Raw genomic sequence first — 21,280 nt, 5'->3', positions numbered from 1 at the left:
CAATAATGTCTTCCTAATTTAAACCTATTTCTTCCAATTTTTAAAACATCTATGTTCCCTACCCAGAGGTCTGAACAAAATGGACTAAACACCTTGAAGTCTGACAGCTTAGAGATGGATATTTTTCATGCATCTATTTGTAACCCTGCTCTTTGATGACTCTGCCAGTTGTGGGTTCTAGCCAAGGTTAACAAAATATTAATTTTAATTATTGAACCTCTGGGATGAAACTCTGCGTTTATTATTCTCATACACAAAATGCACTTCCATGCTGTTAGATTTCTCCAGTGACTCTTGTACTTATTTAACAGTATGCTTAGCGGTAGACTCAGAGCAGTTACAGTATTTCAGCATAATGCATTTTCTTTACAAGATTGCTCACAATTCTCTTCAATCACCCTAGAATGAGGATGGTTCCTGTAAGCACTGCCAGTACAAACAGCAGAAAAGACTCAGCACATGAATGTTCCAAATGTCCTCTCGATTCCTCCATAGGGTTACCAACAAGCTGGTATTTGGTCGGACTGACTGATTTTTTTTTAAAGGGAGGCTGGCGGTCAGCAACCAGAAAACCACTCTAAGGGCCAATTTTCTTTTGACCACTGGCTTCTGGACCTGCCAGGACTCCCATATCAGAAGGAGGAAAACAGGTGACAGCACTGGGCTGTGCAATGACCCAAATGCAAGAAGTGGCATGGGCTCCTCAAGATCAGAAGTGGTGTCAGCCCATGCAGGCACACGAAGAGGGAGGCAGTGACATGGGCTCCTCATGGATGTGGCAGAGAAAGGAGGGAGGCAGCAGAATCAGGCCAAAGCTGGGCTGCTGTTGTATTGTACTGAAGGAGTGAAGGGGCCTGGCAGGGGGATGTGGAGGACAGAGTTGGAAGGAGAGGGTGGAGGAGAAAGATCCTGGGAAGGGGGAGATTGGAGGAGAGCAGAGGATTAGGCACCCTAGCTATCTTCTGCCTTGCGCCTGGGCCCCCCCCCCCCCCCGGCCATGCCCCCATGGTCACATACACCCCAGTCACGCCACCCCCCCACCCCCCCCAGTCTTGGCCCCGACTCCTACCTCGTTCTCGGTTTTCTGGGCCGCAAGCAGGTTGGGCGCTGCACGCAGTCCATCGAATCTCCTCTTGTCTTTGCCACCGCCCACCCCTCGTGACCCCACATAGCTCCTGCCCCTATTGGTCGGCACCCAAGGCCCAGCCTAGTTCGCCTAGTGTTTCTGCTGGCTCTGGAGAAAAGAGCTGCTTGAACATGAGGGTGGTGGGAGTGATGTTGGGAGGGGGTTGAGGACAGAGGTGAGAGATGCTGGGAGCAGGTGGGGGAAGAGAGAGAGGGGAGAGATGCTGGGAAGGGGAGAAGGGAAGAGAGATGCTGGGCAGTGGTGGTGGGGGGGAGAAAGAGAAAGGAGAGATTGGTGGGTGAAGCAACCAAGTGGGCAGATGAAGGATGAGAGGATTCAATGAAGGGGAGAACAGCAGGGTGAAAGAAGGGAGGAGGAGTAAAATGTGAGCGGTAAATAGGAAGAGAGAAAGACGTAGAGAAGAGAGAAAAGGAGCAAAATGAGATGAAAAGTGAACGATCAATGTCAGAGACAGATGAAATAGAAGAAATGAAGAAGACAAGGGGAGCGAGAAGAAACAGAAAATGGACAGGAGACCCTGGAAAAGTAGTTAGCAGAAGATCAAAAAAGAATAGAAAAAGAGAGACTGGGATCAATGTGATTAGAAAAATAAAATAATCAGACAAGGGTGGAAAAAGGCATTTTTTTGTCACTAGTGACTGGAATAAGTTAGCTTTGAGAATGTGCATCTCTTAATCTTTATATTTGGCACAGTACAGGAGATAATGCTTTTCTATTTGTATTTCTTCAGTGTTGCATGCAGAGTCTGGGTTATTGGGGTTCCCATTTCAATTTGTATCTGAATATTTGAAATGTGTGGTTCCTTATTCTGTATTTGGTGAGGGTATCTGTGGTCTGAGTGTTTGTCCAAGATGAGGGATTCTACTATTATGCAGTTTCTGGGTAAGGATCTGATGTGGTACGGATTATTGTGTTTTCCCCATAAGAGGTGTAGTGGTGTTCTAAGGCCTGATATCCACAGTGTTACCTTTTCATATGTACAGTTATTGCTGTTTGAGTCCTATGAGTTAGTGATGTTTTGGTATAACAGGTTTACTAGATGTTTGCTGGTCACGGTATTCTAGGAGAGGTCTCACCAATGACCTGCACAATGGCATGATCACTTCCATTTTCGTTCTGGTTATGCCTCTTCCTATGCATCCCAGCATCTCTGTGGTTCTAGCCACTACCCTGTCATACTGTTTCACTATCTGTATTTGGGGGGGGGGGGGGGGGGGGGGGAGTGGTTCTGGAGGATGTGTATGGGATGGGGCTCTGGGAGACATGGACATATGTTTTGGGGGGGGCAGCTATTTTATTAAGGCTTTTATATACCGACTTTCTTGATACAAATCAAATCAATTCGGTTTACAATGAACTAAGCAGAATATACAATTAACCAATCAACAAGAGATATGGAGCATACAGTTACATTATAACAAGGAAGCCTTAACTTGGAGTAGGAAAATAAAGAGGGGGTGAACGGAGCAATATATATAAAGTGAAATAAAATAGAATAAATACTATATTCAGAAGAGGGGGCAAGGGGCCAACCTCTCTTTAATGAATATTATGCATGAAAAATTTGGAGAGTTTTGGTTGTAGAGGGGAGAACTATGGAGTGGGTTAAGGGAGGGGTACACGGCAGGGTAAGTGAAGGAGAGGGGAGGTGTAGGTTTTTCTCCTTCAAAAAGTTGCCAGTCCTTTTCCTCCAACATACAGGAAGATTTTAAGGAGATATCAAATAACTATCTGTAAGATTTTCAACTTTTCTTTGCAGAGCCTAGGGCTCAACAGACTACTCAGCACAAGCTCACTGTTATACCTTATTCACCCAAATTTGGGAATTAAAAAAATTGCATCCAATACATATTTGGCAAGCTTGCTGAATATACAGTAATAATAACATATGTTAAAAAAATACAATACTTAGAGGCCCTTGTGTATCTCAGGAAAAATTAATTTCCCTCCATCCCTTCTTTATGCAAGTTTTTTACACAGGCCCCACTCTGAATTGCATAATATATTTATCAGCTTTATTACAATATGTTTGGCCCTCATTATCCCCGTTCCAATATGCAAAGTCGCTCGCCTGACATCACCAGCATCTGCACTGGGGCTGAGGCAGTGAAATCAGCATGCTCCATCTGTAGTGGCAGCTTGAACGAAGGGTAAGAGGCCAAAAAACGCATGCCCACACTTCATGTTACTACACTATCTGGTTTAAATATGCTCCTTGGCAGAAGAACAATACTAGTTCTTTAAACTTGATTTTTGCGAGGGACACTTGAGTTAGTGTTTAAATATAGGATAAGGCTGAGTCAGCCAGGTGGTTCAATAGCAGTGCTGATTGCTGCTGCTGCTGCTGCTGCTATGTAGAGGGACTTTGGTTCAATTCTTGGAACTGAAGCCTACTTTGCAGGCCAGCTGGCGCCAGAGGCGTTGCATTCATAGCCCTAGGAGAAGGGAAGCCTCAGCCATTGCACAAAGTTGACATCTAGCAGCCAGACTGAGCGTCCATATTAACATAAGAAATGCCATGCTAGGCCAGACCAAGGTTAATCAAACCCAGTATCCTGTCTCTGACAGTGGCCAGTCCAGGTCATAAGTACAAAATCCTATCTACCATACACAATTTGATTTACAACAATGACTCAATCTGGCTATGCTCATTACTGCGAATTTACAAACCCTCCAGACAACTATGCTCTTTTGACAAATGTTTATTGGAAATTCCTAATGTAAAATCTGTAAGTCTATCTCTAATCCGTAAACGCGCTTTTTCAGTTGTAGGTCCAACAATATGGAACGCTTTGCCTGACTATATCCGACTGACCTCCAACCGTAGAGAATTTAAAAAATCACTGAAAACTTACCTATTTACCCAAGCTTTTCAGCTACAATAGTTTGTATAAATTCATGATCTCCAACTAACCTTTTAACAATTGTCTGTATTTTTAATTTGTGTATGTTTTTGACTATGTGTAAACCGCCTAGACGGATATATATTTATCCATTGAGCGGTATATAAAAACTTTTAAATAAATAAATTAAATAAATAAGTAACCGGCAGATCCCATGAAGTAGACTCGTTTCCTGTTACCCTCTCCCTGAGTCAGCAATAGCTGGCTAATAATGTTTTATGGATTTATCCTACACAAAGTTGTCCAAACCTCTTTTAAACCCTGCTGTGCTAGTAGCCTTGACCACGTCTCTGGCAACAGATTCCACAGCTTGATAGTGCACTGAGTGAAAAAGTACTTTCTATGATTTATTTTAAATCTGCTGGATGTTACTTTCATGGAGTGTCCCCTTGTTTGAGTATTACTTGAAAGGGTAAATAACCATCCTTTATTTACTGGTTCCACTTCACTCAAGATTTTATGAACTTCTTTCAAGTCCCCTCTCAGTTGTCTCTATTCCGAGCTGAAGAGCCTTAACCTGCATAGTTTCTCAACATAGGGGAGTTGCTTCCTTCCCTTTATCATTTTTGTTGCCCTCCTCTGTATCTTTTCTAGTTCTGCTATGTCTTTCTTGAGATGGGGTGACACAGGCAATATGATGTTTTCTGTTTTATTCTCCTTTTCAGATCATTCCTAACATTCTATTTGCTTTTTTGACTGCCACCACACACTGAGGGGAGACTCTCAATCTATAATCCACAAGAATTTATAGTAACATTGCAACATAGTAATTGATGGCAGATGAAGACCAAATGGTCCAAGTCTGCCCAGAAAGTTGTTTATGGTAGCAACTGCTGCTTTTTGCAGGTTACTCCCTGTGTCTTCTGTTAAGGGAAGTAACTGCCACCATATGCAGATTACGCAAAAGGGCTATTTCTATTTCGATTGTACTCGATTATAACCTGATTAGGCAATATTTATATATAATTAGACATGTTTTATAACCTGTTTAGGCAATATTTGTACATAGTTAGACATATTTAACCTCAATACTTACAAAAAGTTTCCATAACGTCTAGTCAACATGTTACCCATTTATATTTATATTATTCGTCGTCTGTATTAATTTGGATACCCATTTATATTGTTCGTTGTCTGTATCAAGTTGTTATACTGTAAACCGGAGTGAAGGCAGATTGCTATACTTCGGTATAAAAAAGACTATAAATAAATAAATAAATAAATAAATAAATAACTAACATAAGCACTGCCATGCTGGGTCAGACCAAAGATCCAACAAGCCCAATATTCTGTTTCCAGTAGTGGCCAGTCTAGATCACAAGTACCTGGCAGGATCCCTATGTGCATCACTTTGCACATTAAATTTCATCTGCCTTTCAGATGCCCAGTCCTCTAGTCTCACTAGATCTTTCTGTAGTTCCTCACAATCCACTGTTGTTTTAACAGCAGCAAATTTGATCATCTCTCTGGTCACTCCTATTTCCAGATCAGTTTTGGATATGTTCAATAGCACTGGTTCCATCGATCCCTGTGGCACTCTACTAATGATTTTTTTCTATTTGGAAAACTAACAATGCAGTCCTACCCTCTGTTTCCTATCTTTTAACCAGTGACCAGTCCATAGTAAGACCCTGCCTCCTTCCTATCCTATGACTTTGTAATTCCCTGAGGAGTTTCTCATGGGAGACTTTGCCAAATGCCTTCTGAAAATCCAAATACACAATATCAACTGGCTCAACTTTATCTACATGTTTATTTATACCTTCACAAAAAGTTAAAAGAATGGTAAGGCAAGTCTTCTCTTTGTTAAAACCATGTTGATTCTTCCCTGTTTAAGCCAAATCTATCCAGATGCCCAGTGTTTTTGGTTTTAAGAATGGCTTTTACTATTTTGCCCAGCACCAACATGAGGTTCAACAGTCTTTAGGTTCCCGGAATATACAGGAGCCTTTTAAAAAATTGGTGTTACATTGGAATCTTCCAGACTTTAGGTACTGTGGATGTTTTAAATGAGAGGTTACAGATTATTACTAGTAACAGGATATCAGTTTCATGTGGTGGTGGATGTGATTGGGTCCCAGTGATTTAATAATCTTTAGTTTGTCAATCTGATTTATTATATCCTTTATTTTGAGAGATATTCATTTGTTGCTCAAAATCTCCAACATTAAAGAATGTTTCAGATGTGGGTATGTTCCTAGCATCCTCCTCTATAAAGCCTGGAGCAAAGAGTTCATTTCACTTTTTCTGTTGTTTTCTTGCCCTCCCTGAGCACCCCTTTTGCCCCTTGGTTATCTAGTGGCCCAACTGACTTCCTCTAAGGCTTTCTGCTTCAGATGTATTTGAAAAAGGTTTTATTATGGGTTTCTGCCTCTTTGGCAAGCTTCTCAAAGTCTCACTTGACCTTTCTTGCTACTGTTTAACATCTAACTTACCAGTGCTTACACTCTTGCCTATTTTAATAATTTGGTTCTGGGCTCCATTTGTTTGAATGATGCCATTTTATCTTTAACAGCCTATTTTACTTCACCATAAAATAATGCTACTACTACTACTTAACATTTCTATAGTGCTGCTCAATATACACAGCTTTGTACAACACCACATAAGAGACGATCCCTGATCAATACAGCTTACATCTAATAAGACAAACATACAGGACAAGAGACTTGATTAAAAGAAAGAAAGTTAGTCAAGACTAAAAGCAGACAATCAGGCATAAGATTTAAAAGCAGTTTCAAAAAGTTGGGTCTTTAGATGGGATTTAAGCATGACAAGAGAGGGAGCATGACGCACCAGTTCAGGAAGACTATTCCAAGCACACAGCGCAGCCAGGTGGAAAGTACGGAGTCTGGAATTGGCAGTAGTGGAGAGGGGCACAGATAGGAGTGACTTATCTGATGAGCAGAGTGCATGAGGAGGGGTGAAGAGAGAGATAAGAGAGGAGAGGTAGTGAGATGCTGCAGAGTGAAGGCATTTGTAGGTGAGAAAGAGGAACTTGAACTGTATGCATGATCAGATAGGGAGCCAATGCAGTAAGAGGGGTTATATGAGCAAAGTGATTTTGGCGAAAGATGTTGTGCACTGAATTTGACAGATTGCAGTGGAGAGAGATGGCTTACCGGAAGACCTGTGAGGAGTAGGTTGGAATAAGAACATAAGAACATGCCATACTGGGTCAGATCAAGGGTCCATCAAGCCCAGCATCCTGTTTCCAACAGTGGCCAATCCAGGCCATAAGAACCTGGCAAGTACCCAAAAACTAAGTCTATTCCATGTTACCATTGCTAATGGCAGTGGCTATTCTCTTAGGGCCGGATTTTAAATGCCCTGCGCGCGTAAATCTGACTGGATTTACGTGCGCAGGGCCCTCGCATGCCTATTTTGCATAGGCCGCCGGCGAGCGCAGAGCCCTGGGATGCGAGCAAGTCCCGGGGCTTCGTAAAAGGGGAGTGTCGGGGGCGTTCCGTAAATGACGCGACATTTCAGGGGCGGGCCCGGGGGCGTGGCACCGGCCCGGGGGTGTGGTCGAGGCCCCTGGACCAGCCCCCGGTTCGGGTGATGGCGCGCCAGCAGCCCGCTGGCGCACGCAGATTTACATCTGCTTTCAGCAGGCGTAAATCTGCCAACAAAGATAAGAGGGGGGTTTAGATAGAGCCAGGGGGGTGGGTTAGATAGGGGAAGTGAGGGGAAGGTGGGGGGAGGGCGAAGGAAAGTTCCCTCCGAGGCCGCTCTGAAATCGGAGCGGCCTCGGAGGGAACAGGCAGCTCGCGCTGGGCTCGGCGTGCGCAGGTTGCACAAATGTGCACCCCCTTGCACGCGCCGACCCCGGATTTTATAAGATACGCGCGGCTACGCGTGTATCTTATAAAATCCAGCGTACTTTTGTTCGTGCCTGGTGCGCGAACAAAAGTACGCCCTCGCGCAAAATTATAAAATCTACCCCTAAGTGAACTTAATAGCAGGTAATGGACTTTTCCTCCAAGAACTTATCCAATCCTTTTTAAAACACAGCTATACTAACTGCACTAACCACATCCTCTGGCAACAAATTCCAGAGTTTAATTGTGCATTGAGTAAAAAAGAACTTTCTCAGATTAGTTTTAAATGTGCCACATGCTAACTTCATGGAGTGAATAGTCTAAGTGGGAGGAGAAGAGAGAGAGGGGATAATAGAGATGTGCATTGTTTAGTTCTTTCGGTTCAGGCTTTGTTTTTTGGCCCCCGCAGGAAATTTCATTTTTCCTGCGGTTCTTTTTTTTTTTTTTTTTTCGTGGGTCACGATTCTCATGTTAGTGCGCGCTAACGGGAGTTAGTGCACACTAAGACGAACTATGAATTTTTCCAAAATTTTGGATAAATTCCATTCTTTTTTCGGTGCACCCAAATCATGACGAATTAGACAATTTTGTTGAACTTGTCTAATTCATGAAAAACGAATGCACATCTCTAAGGTTCTGGTAGTGTGTTCAGAAAGGAAAGGACAGATTTTGGCAATGTTATAAAGAAATAAACAACATGTTTTAGCAGTGTTTTGGATATGTGTAGAGAAGGAGAGAGAGGAGTCTAAGAGGATTCCAAGGTTATGAGCTGAAGGGACTGGTACAATGACCATGCTATCCACAGAACCAGAGAAAGGAGGAAGAGGGAAAGTGGGCTTGGGGGGAAAGATTAGGAGCTCCTTCTTGGCCATGTTGAGTTTAAGGTGACGGCGGGACATCCAGGCAGCAATATCTGATAGGCTGCCTGGATGTCCAATCCCGAGATCCGGGATTGGATTTCTGGTGAAATTTCTGGTGTACATTGGTAGATCTGGGAGTCATCAGCATAAAAATGGTATTGAGCCATGAGAGGAAATCAGAGTACCAAGGGAATTAGTAAATAATAAGAAAAGAAGAGGGCCCAGGGTGGACCCCTGAAGCACACCAATTGATAGTGGAATGGCAGTAGAAGAGGAACCATCAGAGGAAACACTAAAAGTGTGATGGGAGAGGTAAGAAGAGAACCAAGACAGGACAGAGTCCTGAAATCCAAGCGAGGACAGTGTATCAAGGATAGAGATGTGAATCGTGTCCTCGATCGTCTTAACGATCGATTTCGGCTGGGAGGGGGAGGGAATCATATTGTTGCCGTTTGGGGGGGTAAAATATCGTGAAAAATCGTAAAATCGTGAGCCGGCACATTAAAACCCCCTAAAACCCACCCCCGACCCTTTAAATTAAATCTCCCACCCTCCCGAACCCCCCCCAAATGACTTAAATAACCTGGGTGTCCAGCGGCGGTCCAGAACGGCAGCGGTCCGGAACGGGCTCCTGCTATTGAATCTTGTTGTCTTCAGCCGGCGCCATTTTCCAAAATGGCGCCGAAAAATGGCGGCGGCCATAGAACAACACGATTCCACGGCAGGAGGTCCTTCCGGACCCCCGCTGGACTTTTGGCAAGTCTTGTGGGGGTCAGGAGGCCCCCCCCAAGCTGGCCAAAAGTTCCTGGAGGTCCAGCGGGGGTCAGGGAGCGATTTCCCGCCGCGAATCGTTTTCCGTACGGAAAATGGCGCCGGCAGGAGATCGACTGCAGGAGGTCATTCAGCGAGACGCCGGAACCCTCGCTGAACGACCTCCTGCAGTCGATCTCCTGCCGGCGCCATTTTCCGTACGGAAAACGATTCGCGGTGGGAAATCGCTCCCTGACCCCCGCTGGACCTCCAGGAACTTTTGGCCAGCTTGGGGGGGGCCTCCTGACCCCCACAAGACTTGCCAAAAGTCCAGCGGGGGTCCGGAAGGACCTCCTGCCGTGGAATCGTGTTGTTCTATGGCCGCCGCCATTTTTCGGCGCCATTTTGGAAAATGGCGCCGGCTGAAGACAACAAGATTCAATAGCAGGAGCCTGTTCCGGACCGCTGCCGTTCCGGACCGCCGCTGGACACCCAGGTTATTTAAGTCATTTGGGGGGGGTTCGGGAGGGTGGGAGATTTAATTTAAAGGGTCGGGGGTGGGTTTTAGGGGGTTTTAGTGTGCCGGCTCACGATTCTAACGATTTATAACGATAAATCGTTAGAATCTCTATTGTATTGTGTTCCATAACGGTTTAAGACGATATTAAAATTATCGGACGATAATTTTAATCGTCGAAAAACGATTCACATCCCTAATCAAGGAGTAGGTGGTGATCAACAGTGTCAAAAGCAGCAGATAGGTCAAGGAGGATAAGGATAGAATAACAACCTTGGGCTTTAGCCATAAACAGGTCATTGGAAACTTTGGCAAGGGCTGTTTCAGTTGAATGTAGAGAGCGAAAACCAGACTGGAATGGATGAAGAATGGTTTGAGATATAAGAAAGTCAAGACAGCAGTGGTGAACAGCATGTTCAAGTAGTTTGAAGGCAAAATTGAGAAGCGATATGGGATGATAGTTGGCAGGTCAGGTAGGATCCAGTAAAGGTTTTTTAAGGAGTGGTATGATAACAGCATGTTTGCAGGTAGCAGGAACAGAGAAATGGAGCATGATAGATTGAGGATGTGACAGATAGAAGGGATGACTACAGAGGAGATGGAGCTGAGGAATCGGGTGGGGACAAGGTCAGAGAAACAAATAGTGGCTTTGGAGGAAGAGAAAAGACAAGTAGTTTCCTCCACTATGTTGTGTCCATTGGTTCCCGACGCCCTCTCTCCGCCCTCCTTACCTCTTTGGCGCCTTCCTCTTCATCCACGGGAAGATTGGCTGCCGCGGCATTCTTTTGCCAAAGTCCTCCGGCGTCCCCGGACTGGCTAGATGCTGAAATCCGCCATGTTTCCTGGAGGCCTAGGGGCACGTGTGTGGCGCGGCCCTGACTGAAGTATCGGCGATGGCGTGAACCTCGGGGCGTCCCCCGAAGATGATGTCACCAGCGAAGGATATATAAGGTCTTGGAATTTGCTAACACATTGAGTTAGCAAGGGTTACTCTACCTAAGCTACTCTGCCTCCTCGGACTTACTAAAGGTACCCGCTCCTCGGGGGCCTTGCTCTCTTCTTTGTTTTTCAAGTGACAGTCTGGAACCAGTACTCGCTCCTCGAGGGCCCTCGTTCCCAGATTTACTCGGTACTCTCTTCTGCCTGGAAGTCATCACTGCCAACTACATCGGTGAGTTACCATCACTCTCTCAGAGCTTTCCCTGGAACCAGGTACTCGCTACTTGAGGGCCTATACATTCCAGCTCCTGGGCTTCTATGAGACATTGTGTGAGTGTTACCATCTGGTTCAGTACATGAACTCTGCATACCCTGCCTACTCACTATATTTCAGTTTCTCTACAGCTCAGCCTCCAGGGATCGCTGTTCCAGTATCTGAGGGACTACAGCCCAGCTGGGCATTCCAGCTCACTACTGCCACCTCTGGTGGTTCAGTATACTGTCTAATAAAAGAACTAGTGTGTGTCTGTCTCCATATTCTGAGCCTGACCGGTGTTCCCACTCGGGATCTTCCCCCAGGGGCGTGGTCATCTACCACAGGTCCAAGGATCCACCCACAACTCTCCTAAATAACAACAGATTGCTAATCCCAAGCAGACTGTTAACTCCGAATTGAACACACTGTGATTTATAAGAACACAAGATATTCCATTCTGGGTCAGACCAAGGGTCCATCAGTCCCAGTATCCTGTTTCCAACAGTGGCCAATCCAAGTCACAAGTACCTGGCAAGGAGCCAAACATTAAAAAAATCTCAAGCTACTATTGCTTAGTAATTAATAGCAGTTTACGGATTTTTCCTCTAGGAACTTATCCAAACCTTTTTTAAACCCAGTTACACTAACTGCTATAACCACATCCTCTGGCAATGAATTCCAGAGCTTAACTGTGCACTGAGTAAAAAATAATTTTCTTCAATTTGTTTTAAATGAGCTATTTGCTAACTTCATAGAGTGCTCCCTAGTCCTTCTATTATCTGAGAGAATAAATAACCGATTTATATTAACTTGTTCAAGTCCTTTTATGATTTTGTAGACCTCTATCATATCCCCCCTCAGTCATCTCTTCTCCAAACTGGACAGCCATAACTTCCTTAGCCTTTCCTCATAGGGCAGCTGTTCCATGCCCCTTATCATTTTAGTCGCCCTTCTCTGCACTTTCTCCAGTGCAACTATATCTTTTTTGAGATGCAACGACCAGAATTGTACACAGTATTCAAGATGCGGTCTTACCATGGAGCGATACAGAGGCATTATGACACCCATCATTTTATTTGCCATTCCCTTCCTAATAATTCCTAACATTCTGTTTGCTTTCTTGATTGCCACAGCAATTGCACTGACAATTTCAATGTATTATCCACTATGACGCCTAGATCTGTTTCCTGGGTAGTAATTCCTAAGATAGAACTTAGCATTGTGTGTGGGAAATATGCGCTTGCCAGCAAGCCATTTCATCAGGGTTTAAACACTAACTTCCCTTCTCCCTGACCTTTGCCTGAATAAAAGCATCACTTGTGCTTAAGCCTCTCTGCCTAGGAAAGGATACCTGACTATCATGTATTTCTCTGGCTTGTGCTTGGCCCTGAATTCCTGGGGGAGGGGCTGGGTGTTCCCTAGTCAGAGGCAGGACAAAGTCAGGAGGTATAGATTTCAGCAGCCAATGAAATGATCCGTATACACCCCCTGAACCAAGCCAATGGTGTAATGACTCGTCTGTTGCTATGGGGAAAGTAGCCAATCATGTGATGACACATCATCTGCCTTTGTATGAATGTACAATAAAAAGAGGGCCCTGGGGAGTGCTAAGCCCTTCTCTTTTTCCCTGCCTGCCATGAAAGCTGCTTGATGCGTATTCATTGCCTCCATATTCTACATCTGGTGATCCCGCACGTGATAAACTCCATGCTCATTTCAGCTGGACATAGCTTAGGTACGTACCGTTCAACAGATTTGCAATCGTAAGTATTTTTAAAGTACTTTTTAGTATTTTTTAAGTATTTTTCAGCAAGTTTGTTCCCCACATTCGTGAGCATGGGAAGTGATTTATCTGTACAGCAAAGGCTACATGTCAGGGAGCTGCAGAAAATAATCAATAATCATTATTTCATCACCAGAAGGCAAAAAAGCACAAATCAGCCTGGGGGGACTTAGAAAAATTAATAAGTGAAATAGCATGCCGTTGCCCTTGGTATTCACAGGCGGGAACTCTGAATATCCAGGACTGGATTTTAATAGGCAATAGTCTTCATATGGTCCCCAGAGCTCCCATAAAGCTATTATTAATATGGCAAAAATGTACAGAGGCCATAGAACACATAGGAAAAAAAAGTTTCAAGACAGCATTTCCAAACCATGTGCTTTTAGAAGAAGGTAGGCTCAATCAGAATACCCTTCCCCCATCTTATGCTCAAACTCCCTCAGAGACAGCAAATTCTTTGTATCAGCTCTCCATACCCACACCCAAGCCCATTCACACTTCTCCGCCTTCTTTAGAAAAGCAGTCCGTGAGCACAATTGAACCACAACCTGGCCTGGGTGGGGTGATTAGCATTGAATGTCAGCAGAAACAGCAGAAAGAAAGCCTTACAGAAAAAGAAAAATTATTAGGACTTCAAGCCTTTCTCATCACAGAAAAGACCCATGAACTAGGGGGGACAGAATATGAAATAGAACATCTGGGGACACACACTCACAAGGCACCATCCCCTACCATGGCTCCTGTGGCTTCCTCTGCGTCCACCTCAGAGAAAAGGCCCCAGGAAACTGAAAACACTGAGGTCAGAAAAACTAGCCTCCCTCCATCTTGCCTGCAACCCCCTTCCCCCACCAACCACTCCCTGTACCCTCATTTGCCATTGCCTGAGACAGTCATTAATTCTGCATCCTCCTCCTTTGCCTTATTTCTCCAGCCATGGCGATTTCAGAACAAGGACTCTGACAGGACAACATGTACATCCTCGATGCACAGAACTTTTCACACCTGTTGAATCGAACAGACTGTTGGATCTGCACACACATGCCAACCCATGCCCGCGGAGAACGACTGATGCATGCTGTACCATTTAACCTTACAGTATGGACTAATTATCCTTTACAGAGAGGTGTTTTCATTAACTCTCCAGTTAATAATACCATACTACACATTGGTAGCCTTATTCAAGAGACTGCCGCTCTTTGTTGGGACTATTGATACAGGGGATGGGATGGGGACTCAGGTGGGAAATATCCATATTGTAACTGAACCTTTGTATTAATCACTGTCCATATTGTAACCGAACCTTTGTATTAATCACTGAACACTTACATAATTATACCACATATATGTATGCAATTGGCAGATTTCAGGATGTGCAGTGGGAGACCCAAGCAGGTACAGAAAGTATAGAGGGGATGAGGGATTTACCCTTTGTAGTTATATAACCCAAATGATATGAATTACAGAGACTTACACATCCTAGCTAACTGGACGACTGCCCTATTTAATCAGACAGTCCATGCATTATAACTACTTACAACAGAAGTCTCTCAGATTAGAGAAGTAGCATTACAGAACAGCTATGCCTTAGACACAATTTTAGCTTTAAAGGGTGGTGTTTGTGCATTAATTGAATCTCATTGCTGTGTGTACATATCAGACTATAAAGCAAACCTCACACATACCATAGAGCAGATAGAAACCATGGTTGCTGATGCACCACTTTCAGGCAGAATACCAACTTCTCCATGGGACTGGCTATGGTCTTGGCTCCCTGATATTTCTGGACTCAAAAGGGTGATTTCTATTATAATGACCATAATTGTCTTAATTATCTGCCTGTGATGCTGTATTCAGTGCATACCCAACCCTCATATCCATATTGAAACCTTGCTCTCAGCCCGGATACAAAGATGTCTTGTATGCTGCTTAATAGGGAATCGAGCCCTGCAGCCGTTGGTACACCACGCTGCACCAGCTCTGGGTGATATGGAGATTCAGGAGTTCATCGGCAGCTGGCACACCACGCCGAATCAGCTTTCTTCCCTCCATATCCCCCTTTTCCTATTTCCAGCCCATACCAAGACATAACAGATTTCAGTAAGGGTCTAAAGCTTTATTGAGCTGCCTAAACAAAAACAGAAAGGGTGAGATGTGGGAAATATGTGCTTGCCAGCAAGCCATTTCATCAGGGTTTAAACACTAACTTCCCTTCTCCCTGACCTTTGCCTGAATAAAAGCATCACTTGTGCTTAAGCCTCTCTGCCTAGGAAAGGATACCTGACTATCATGTATTTCTCTGGCTTGTGCTTGGCCCTGAATTCCTGGGGGAGGGGCTGGGTGTTCACTAGTCAGAGGCAGGACAAAGTCAGGAGGTATAGATTTCAGCAGCCAATGAAATGATCCGTATACACCCACTGAACCAAGTCAATGGTGTAATGACTCGTCTGTTGCTATGGGGAAAGTAGCCAATCATGTGATGACACATCATCTGCCTTTGTATGAATGTACAATAAAAAGAGGGCCCTGGGGAGTGCTAAGCCCTTCTCTTTTTCCCTGCCTGCCATGAAAGCTGCTTGATGCGTATTCATTGCCTCCATATTCTACAATTGTGTAACTACAGCAAGGGTAATTTTTCACTATATGCATCACTTTGCATTTGTCCACGTTAAATTTCATCTGCCATTTGGAAGCCCAATATTCCATTCTCACAAGGTCTTCCTGCAGTTTATCAGAATCCGCTTGAGATTTAACTACTCTGCATTTATTTTATTTATTTATTTTATTTATTTAAGTTTTTTATATACCAACATTCAAGACAGTGGTCCCATCATGCTGGTTCACAAGAAACAGGGGTGAAACTTTACCATTTAACAAAAGTGCAGAAAAGCAGTTACATAAAACAAGGGAAAACAATAACTTGGAATGAGAAGGGAAATGAAGATTAGATAGTAAAATATAAGTATAAATAACATTTTGAAAGGTGGCTGTTAACGCTAATACTAGCGGAGCTTGTTGTGTGAAGGGAGATTAGATGGGGTTGGAGTTAGGAAAGGCCTGCGTGAACAGCCTGCGTGAACAGCATAATTTTGTGTCATCCGCAAATTTGATCATCTCACTTGTCATACCCCTTTCCAGATCATTTATAAATATATTAAAAAGCACCAATCCAAGTACAGAACCCTGAGGCACTCCACTGTTTACCTTTTTCCACTGTGAAAACTGAATATTTAATCCTATGTCTGTTTCCTGTCTTTTAACCAGCTTGCAAACCACAAAAGGACATCGCCTCCTATCCCATGACATTTTAGTTTTCTTAGAAGCCTTTCGTGCAGGACTTTGTTGAACACCTTCTGAAAATCCAAATACACCACATCTACTGGTTCACCTTTGTCCACATTCACCCCTTCACCTTTGTTCACATAATGTATTCACATGTTTATTCACCCCTTCAAAAAAGGAGAAGAGAGTGGCAGAGGCCAGGGAAAAGTTAGAGAAAGAAGTGGGGGAGAGGCAGGTAAAAGTGAACTTGTTAAGAACGCAAAAGTAATTTTGTGAATCTTGTCATGGAAGTAGTCCACCATAGTCTGGGAAGAGAAAGAAGGGAAGGAAGGAGGCGAGGGACGTTTGAGGAGAAAATTGAGAGTGGCAAAGAGACGGCAAGGGTTGGATGTAAGAGAATTTGTCAGATGGACATAGTAGTCTCGTTTGGCAAGTGCAATAGCATACTGGAAAGTGGTGAGCATGAATTTGAAGTGTCTGAAGTCTGCATAGGCATGAGATTTTAGCCAGAGATGTTCGAGCTGGCCCAGGAACATAGGTAGTGAATTTTAGGGGTGAGCCAAGGCTGGGGTTTAGTGTGCCTTACAGGATGGGTAAGAGGAGGGGCAAAAGTGTCTAAAGCTGAAGAGAGTATAGTGTTATAAGAAGAAACTGCTTCATCAACAGATCAGACAAAGTTGGGGGAGGAAAGGAGAGATGAAACAGCAGTGGAAAAGATGCAAGGGTCAACAGCTTGGAGATTCCTAAAGGTATAAGTGGTGACTGGACGAGTCTGTGGGGGAGGGTGGTTTAATGCGAACGTTATCAGGTAGTGGTCTAAGATTGGAAGAACTGAGGTGGTGAAGTCTGAGAGACAGCAGTTGAAAGTAAAGACTAGGTCAAGGCAGTGGCCATGCTGGTGAGTAGAGGTGGAAGATCAAAGTCGGAAATCAAATGCAGAAGTTAAAGAAAGGAGTTTTGAACCATGAGAGTTAGAGAGGTCATCAACATGGAGGTTAAAATCACCAAGGATAAGGGAAGGGGAAGATGGGCCAATGAAGAAGGAAAGCCTGGAATCAAAGTCAGTGAGAAAGGAGGAGGGAGATTTATCAGGGGGTCGATAGATGACAGCTACCTGGAGAGGTAGTGAAGTGAATAGGTAGATGGAATGGGCTTCAAAGGAAGAAAAAGAGTGGGATTGAGCTGGGAGAAGGGGTTGAAATCTGCAGGAGAGGGAGAGCAGCAGTCCAACATCACCACCATGGCGAGGTTTGTGGAGAACAGATAACCTCCATGACAGACAGCAGCCACTAAAGCAGTGTCCTCAGGGGAAATCCAGGTCTCTGTTAAGGCAAGGAGATGAAGAGAACAAGAGGTAAAAAGGTCATGAATAAAGGCAAGCCAGGGTTCGGATTGATATCTCTAGCTGAAAGTAAAAGGAGGAGCAGGAGAATATGGAGACGATAGGCAGAGGTGTGCCAATAGCGATAGCGATGAGATGGTGTCAGGGATAGTGAAAAAGGCAGGATGAGGGGAAGAGAAATTTGAATTTCAAGAGCAGTGGCCAGTGTAGATGACAAAATGGCAGGTGAGAAAGAGAATGTAGGGATAAGGGAGGGTGAACGTGATGTAGTTGTGGTTTGCACAGGGAATAAGATTAGGGAGGATTAGCAACAGGAACAGAAAATATATTGGAGAGATGGGGATTAAGATAAGAGGTCTGTAAACACTTCAGAACCTGAGGGTGGTGTTCTAAATGGAAAACCTTGATTATAATTGACGAATCTAATTTAGATTAATTATATGATTTTTATGATAGTTATTAAAGAAAGCTAGATCCAGGGGTGGGTGGGTGAGGGGAGGGTTGAAGGGACTAAAGACCCAAAGACAGCAGGAGTCCAAGATTAAACAAGGGCTGGATTGTCTCCCTCTCTTTGCTCACTCCTCTTAAAAGAGAGCCCCACAGTTCAGCTGCCTCACAGCCAGGCTTCTGCTACAGGTCTGCTTATTTTCACATATTGGTCCTGCCCTAGCAGCAAAATACTGGCAGCCATTTGGTCTGTCAGAGGGAGTCGTGGTGCGTGGTCTCTGGCTGATGGCTGTCCCTGAAATGTCTGAACTAGGTGAGTAAGAATGTGAAAAATAGGAGAAAAATCTCTGCATAGCCGTGAGTGAACACCAAAGGTGGCCAGTTCCAGTTCAGCTGGAAATCTGAAAGGAGCAGGAGAAAACGGAGGCCAAACAAGATTCAGAAGATGCACGCTATGGGGAGTGCACAAAAGTTAGCAAAAGCATTCTTTATCTCCCGCATTGACTTAACAGTGAGGAAACGCAGTCACCGTGAGCTTCTGCAGCCCCTCCCACCCTAATGATTCCTTTTCAGGGGAGTAGGCAGATGGGATGGACAAGTCATTTATTAGTTGTTTTATTTATTTATGTCACTGTACGGGTATTTTGTTATGTTTATTTTGATGTTCTTTTCTTTTTTTATAGTGCATGCTATTTTCCCACAGCACACATTGAAACATGTTTACTGTGTGCTATTGACAGCATGCACAAATAAAACCTCGCTGCCAGGCCTTCCTCTCCCCCCTCACTAACCAAAGAACCGCAAAGTATTTAACAAATCATCTGGTGTCACTTCACGTCAGAGAAATGACCAAGTCTTCTTCCGGGTATTAGACACAAGATGCCATCAATTTGCAGTCAAGGCGATGACATTTCACCCCCTCATTAGGTGGAAATGATCAGCACTGCATTGGTTGGTTGGCAGATATGTAAACGATGAACTAATGACACTTTGTTTGTATGGAGCTGTTTCTTGCTCTTGTCAGAGAATGTTGTGGGTTGCAAACTGGAGCGAAGTTGAGCAATTTTAGCACTAAAGGGGAAATTTTCAAATGGAAGCTCCCAGGAAAGCTTCCCTTTGAAAATCAGCTTTGGCCCGGTGCATGGGGGTGCAAAGGTTTCCCTCCCCAGACTGTGCAGCTGCTTTCATCTGCGGGCAGGGGCCGGGCGGGAAAGCACAGGTGAGGTTTGAATCGTTGATTTCCCACGCCTCCTCCTGGGACTGCCTCCTTTTTCCATAGCTAGATCCAGCCATCCTATGAAAGTTGGCAGCCAGATTTAGCTACTTGAGGGCCTGGAGGGGAGGGCGATGAGGGGGACAGTTTTCAGATCCAGAGATTTATCCAAGTAACTTCCTAGATATGCAGCTAAATATCTTTGAAAATTTTCCTTATACTGAACAGAATGCAAATGACAGTGATAATGTGGTTTCAGCGTCCTTAACATTTTACTGATTGTGATAGGTAAAATAGAACAACACCATGTCTTTTAGGAAATAGGGAAGGACTACAAACATTGGATTTTACTCCTGGTATTCAGTTATGTTGTCATGTGGTTTGAGGCTAAACTCTGGCAGAAAAAAAATAATGCTCAAAACCCGAAGGCACGTAACTGGACGCTTTCATAACTCAGTTTCATAGCAAATCTCAGAGAGCATCCCACGAGAGTCTTTCAAGCACACAGAACAGAACATAAGAAATTGCCATACTGAGTCACACCAAGGGTCCATCAGGCCCAGTGTCCTGTTTCCAACAGTGGCCAATCAAGGCTACAAGTACCTGGCAAGTACCCAAACATTAAATAAATCTCAAACTACTATTGCTTATTAATTATAAGCAGTTTATGGATTTTTCCTCTAGGAACTTAACCAAACCTTTTTTTAAACCCAGTTACACTAACTGCTGTAACCACACTCAGAACCTGAAGCCCCTCAAAGTACTCACAATGTTTTCTGTTTAGGGAGTGGGGGATAAGGACAGGGAGATCTGCCATCAGAAAAAGGGCTGCTTTTGCCTCACCTGAATCACTCCTCCACCTTCTCCTTCGTTCTCGGCTAAAAACTGCTTAGGTAAATTTATCATCTTCCCCAGCCAGTCCAACATCACCGTCTCCATCTCGGTGCAAGCGGGGCTTGCAGCCTATTGAAAATGAACGTTTGAAAATTATGCTTAATTTTTGGGGAGGTGAAGGGAGCAAGGAATTACAATTATTACAAGTTATGAATATAAGGGGGTGACTATCTCTGAATGTTCCTGAATGTTACAGTCTTTTCATAATCGAAAAGCCAATAGACTAATTACTATCAAACGTAGGCCCTGATTTACTAAGGCTTTTCTCCTGTGTCTATGGGAAACGTGCTTAGTAAATCAGGCCCTGAAAGAGGGAAACTTTCAGGCATGTGCATAACTCAGTACACATGCACACACTTAAGCAGGGACACCTAAGGTTACGCCTGTATTTTATAAACGGTGCAGCGGGAGACACATGGCTTACAAAATACCACGTATCGCCACCCCGGAAGTGCATGCATATGTCTCAGTACATACATATTGTTTTTAATGTAGACATCTGCATAGTTTATACACCTATTTTATAAAAGTGCATGCATATATTTTATGGGTTAATTAATTGTAATATGTGCACAGAGGCAGGCATTTTATAAAGTTGGCAGGGGTGTGTGCATATCTGTCTTATGAAAATACTTGTGTGCATAGTTTGAAGCACACGTTCACTGAGACCTGCACCCACTGACTTATGCCATCACCATTCACCCACACCCTCCACCAGATTTCATTTCTGCGACTCGAACAGCAGATGGTAAAGCATGTTTGCATGTTTGATGACGTATGTGTGTACTCCATTTATAAAATATATAAATGTGCACATAAATTCCAAACCCTACCCAGAACGCCCTCAAAACTCCCTCTTATATACATGAATACTTTTCCAAGCAATTGTGACAATACATTTGTACTCCTGCCCCTCTGAATATTCGTTTAGGGGCGAATTTTAAAAGCAATGCTTTTGCTAAAAGTCCCATACGTGAGTATCTGGGCTGCACGTGAGCAATGTGTATTCCAAAATCTGAAACTATGTGTGTGCGCGAGCAAAAAAAAAAAGGGTGGGACAGAAAAGGGACGGAGTTGGGGCAGAGCATGGGTGTTCTAGGGCGAGGCCAACAGTTACATGCATAAATCC

General features: G+C 44.0%; 1 protein-coding gene across 3 annotated transcripts in view; it reads right to left on the bottom strand.

The window, feature by feature from the left end:
* Positions 1–21,280, bottom strand: part of DDC (dopa decarboxylase) — a 315,358-nt gene that overhangs the window by 226,311 nt on the left and 67,767 nt on the right. For all 3 annotated transcript variants that reach the window (XM_029589726.1, XM_029589729.1, XM_029589727.1), the window contains exon 4: positions 20,101–20,220. In XM_029589726.1, coding sequence (XP_029445586.1) covers positions 20,101–20,220 — 120 coding nt within the window. The remainder of the gene's footprint in view (positions 1–20,100; positions 20,221–21,280) is intronic.

This window comes from Rhinatrema bivittatum, chromosome 2, assembly GCF_901001135.1.
Source record: "Rhinatrema bivittatum chromosome 2, aRhiBiv1.1, whole genome shotgun sequence".
NCBI lineage: Eukaryota > Metazoa > Chordata > Amphibia > Gymnophiona > Rhinatrematidae > Rhinatrema > Rhinatrema bivittatum.
The sequence above is the reverse complement of the archived record's forward strand: the minus strand, read 5'-3'. Positions and strand labels throughout refer to the sequence as shown.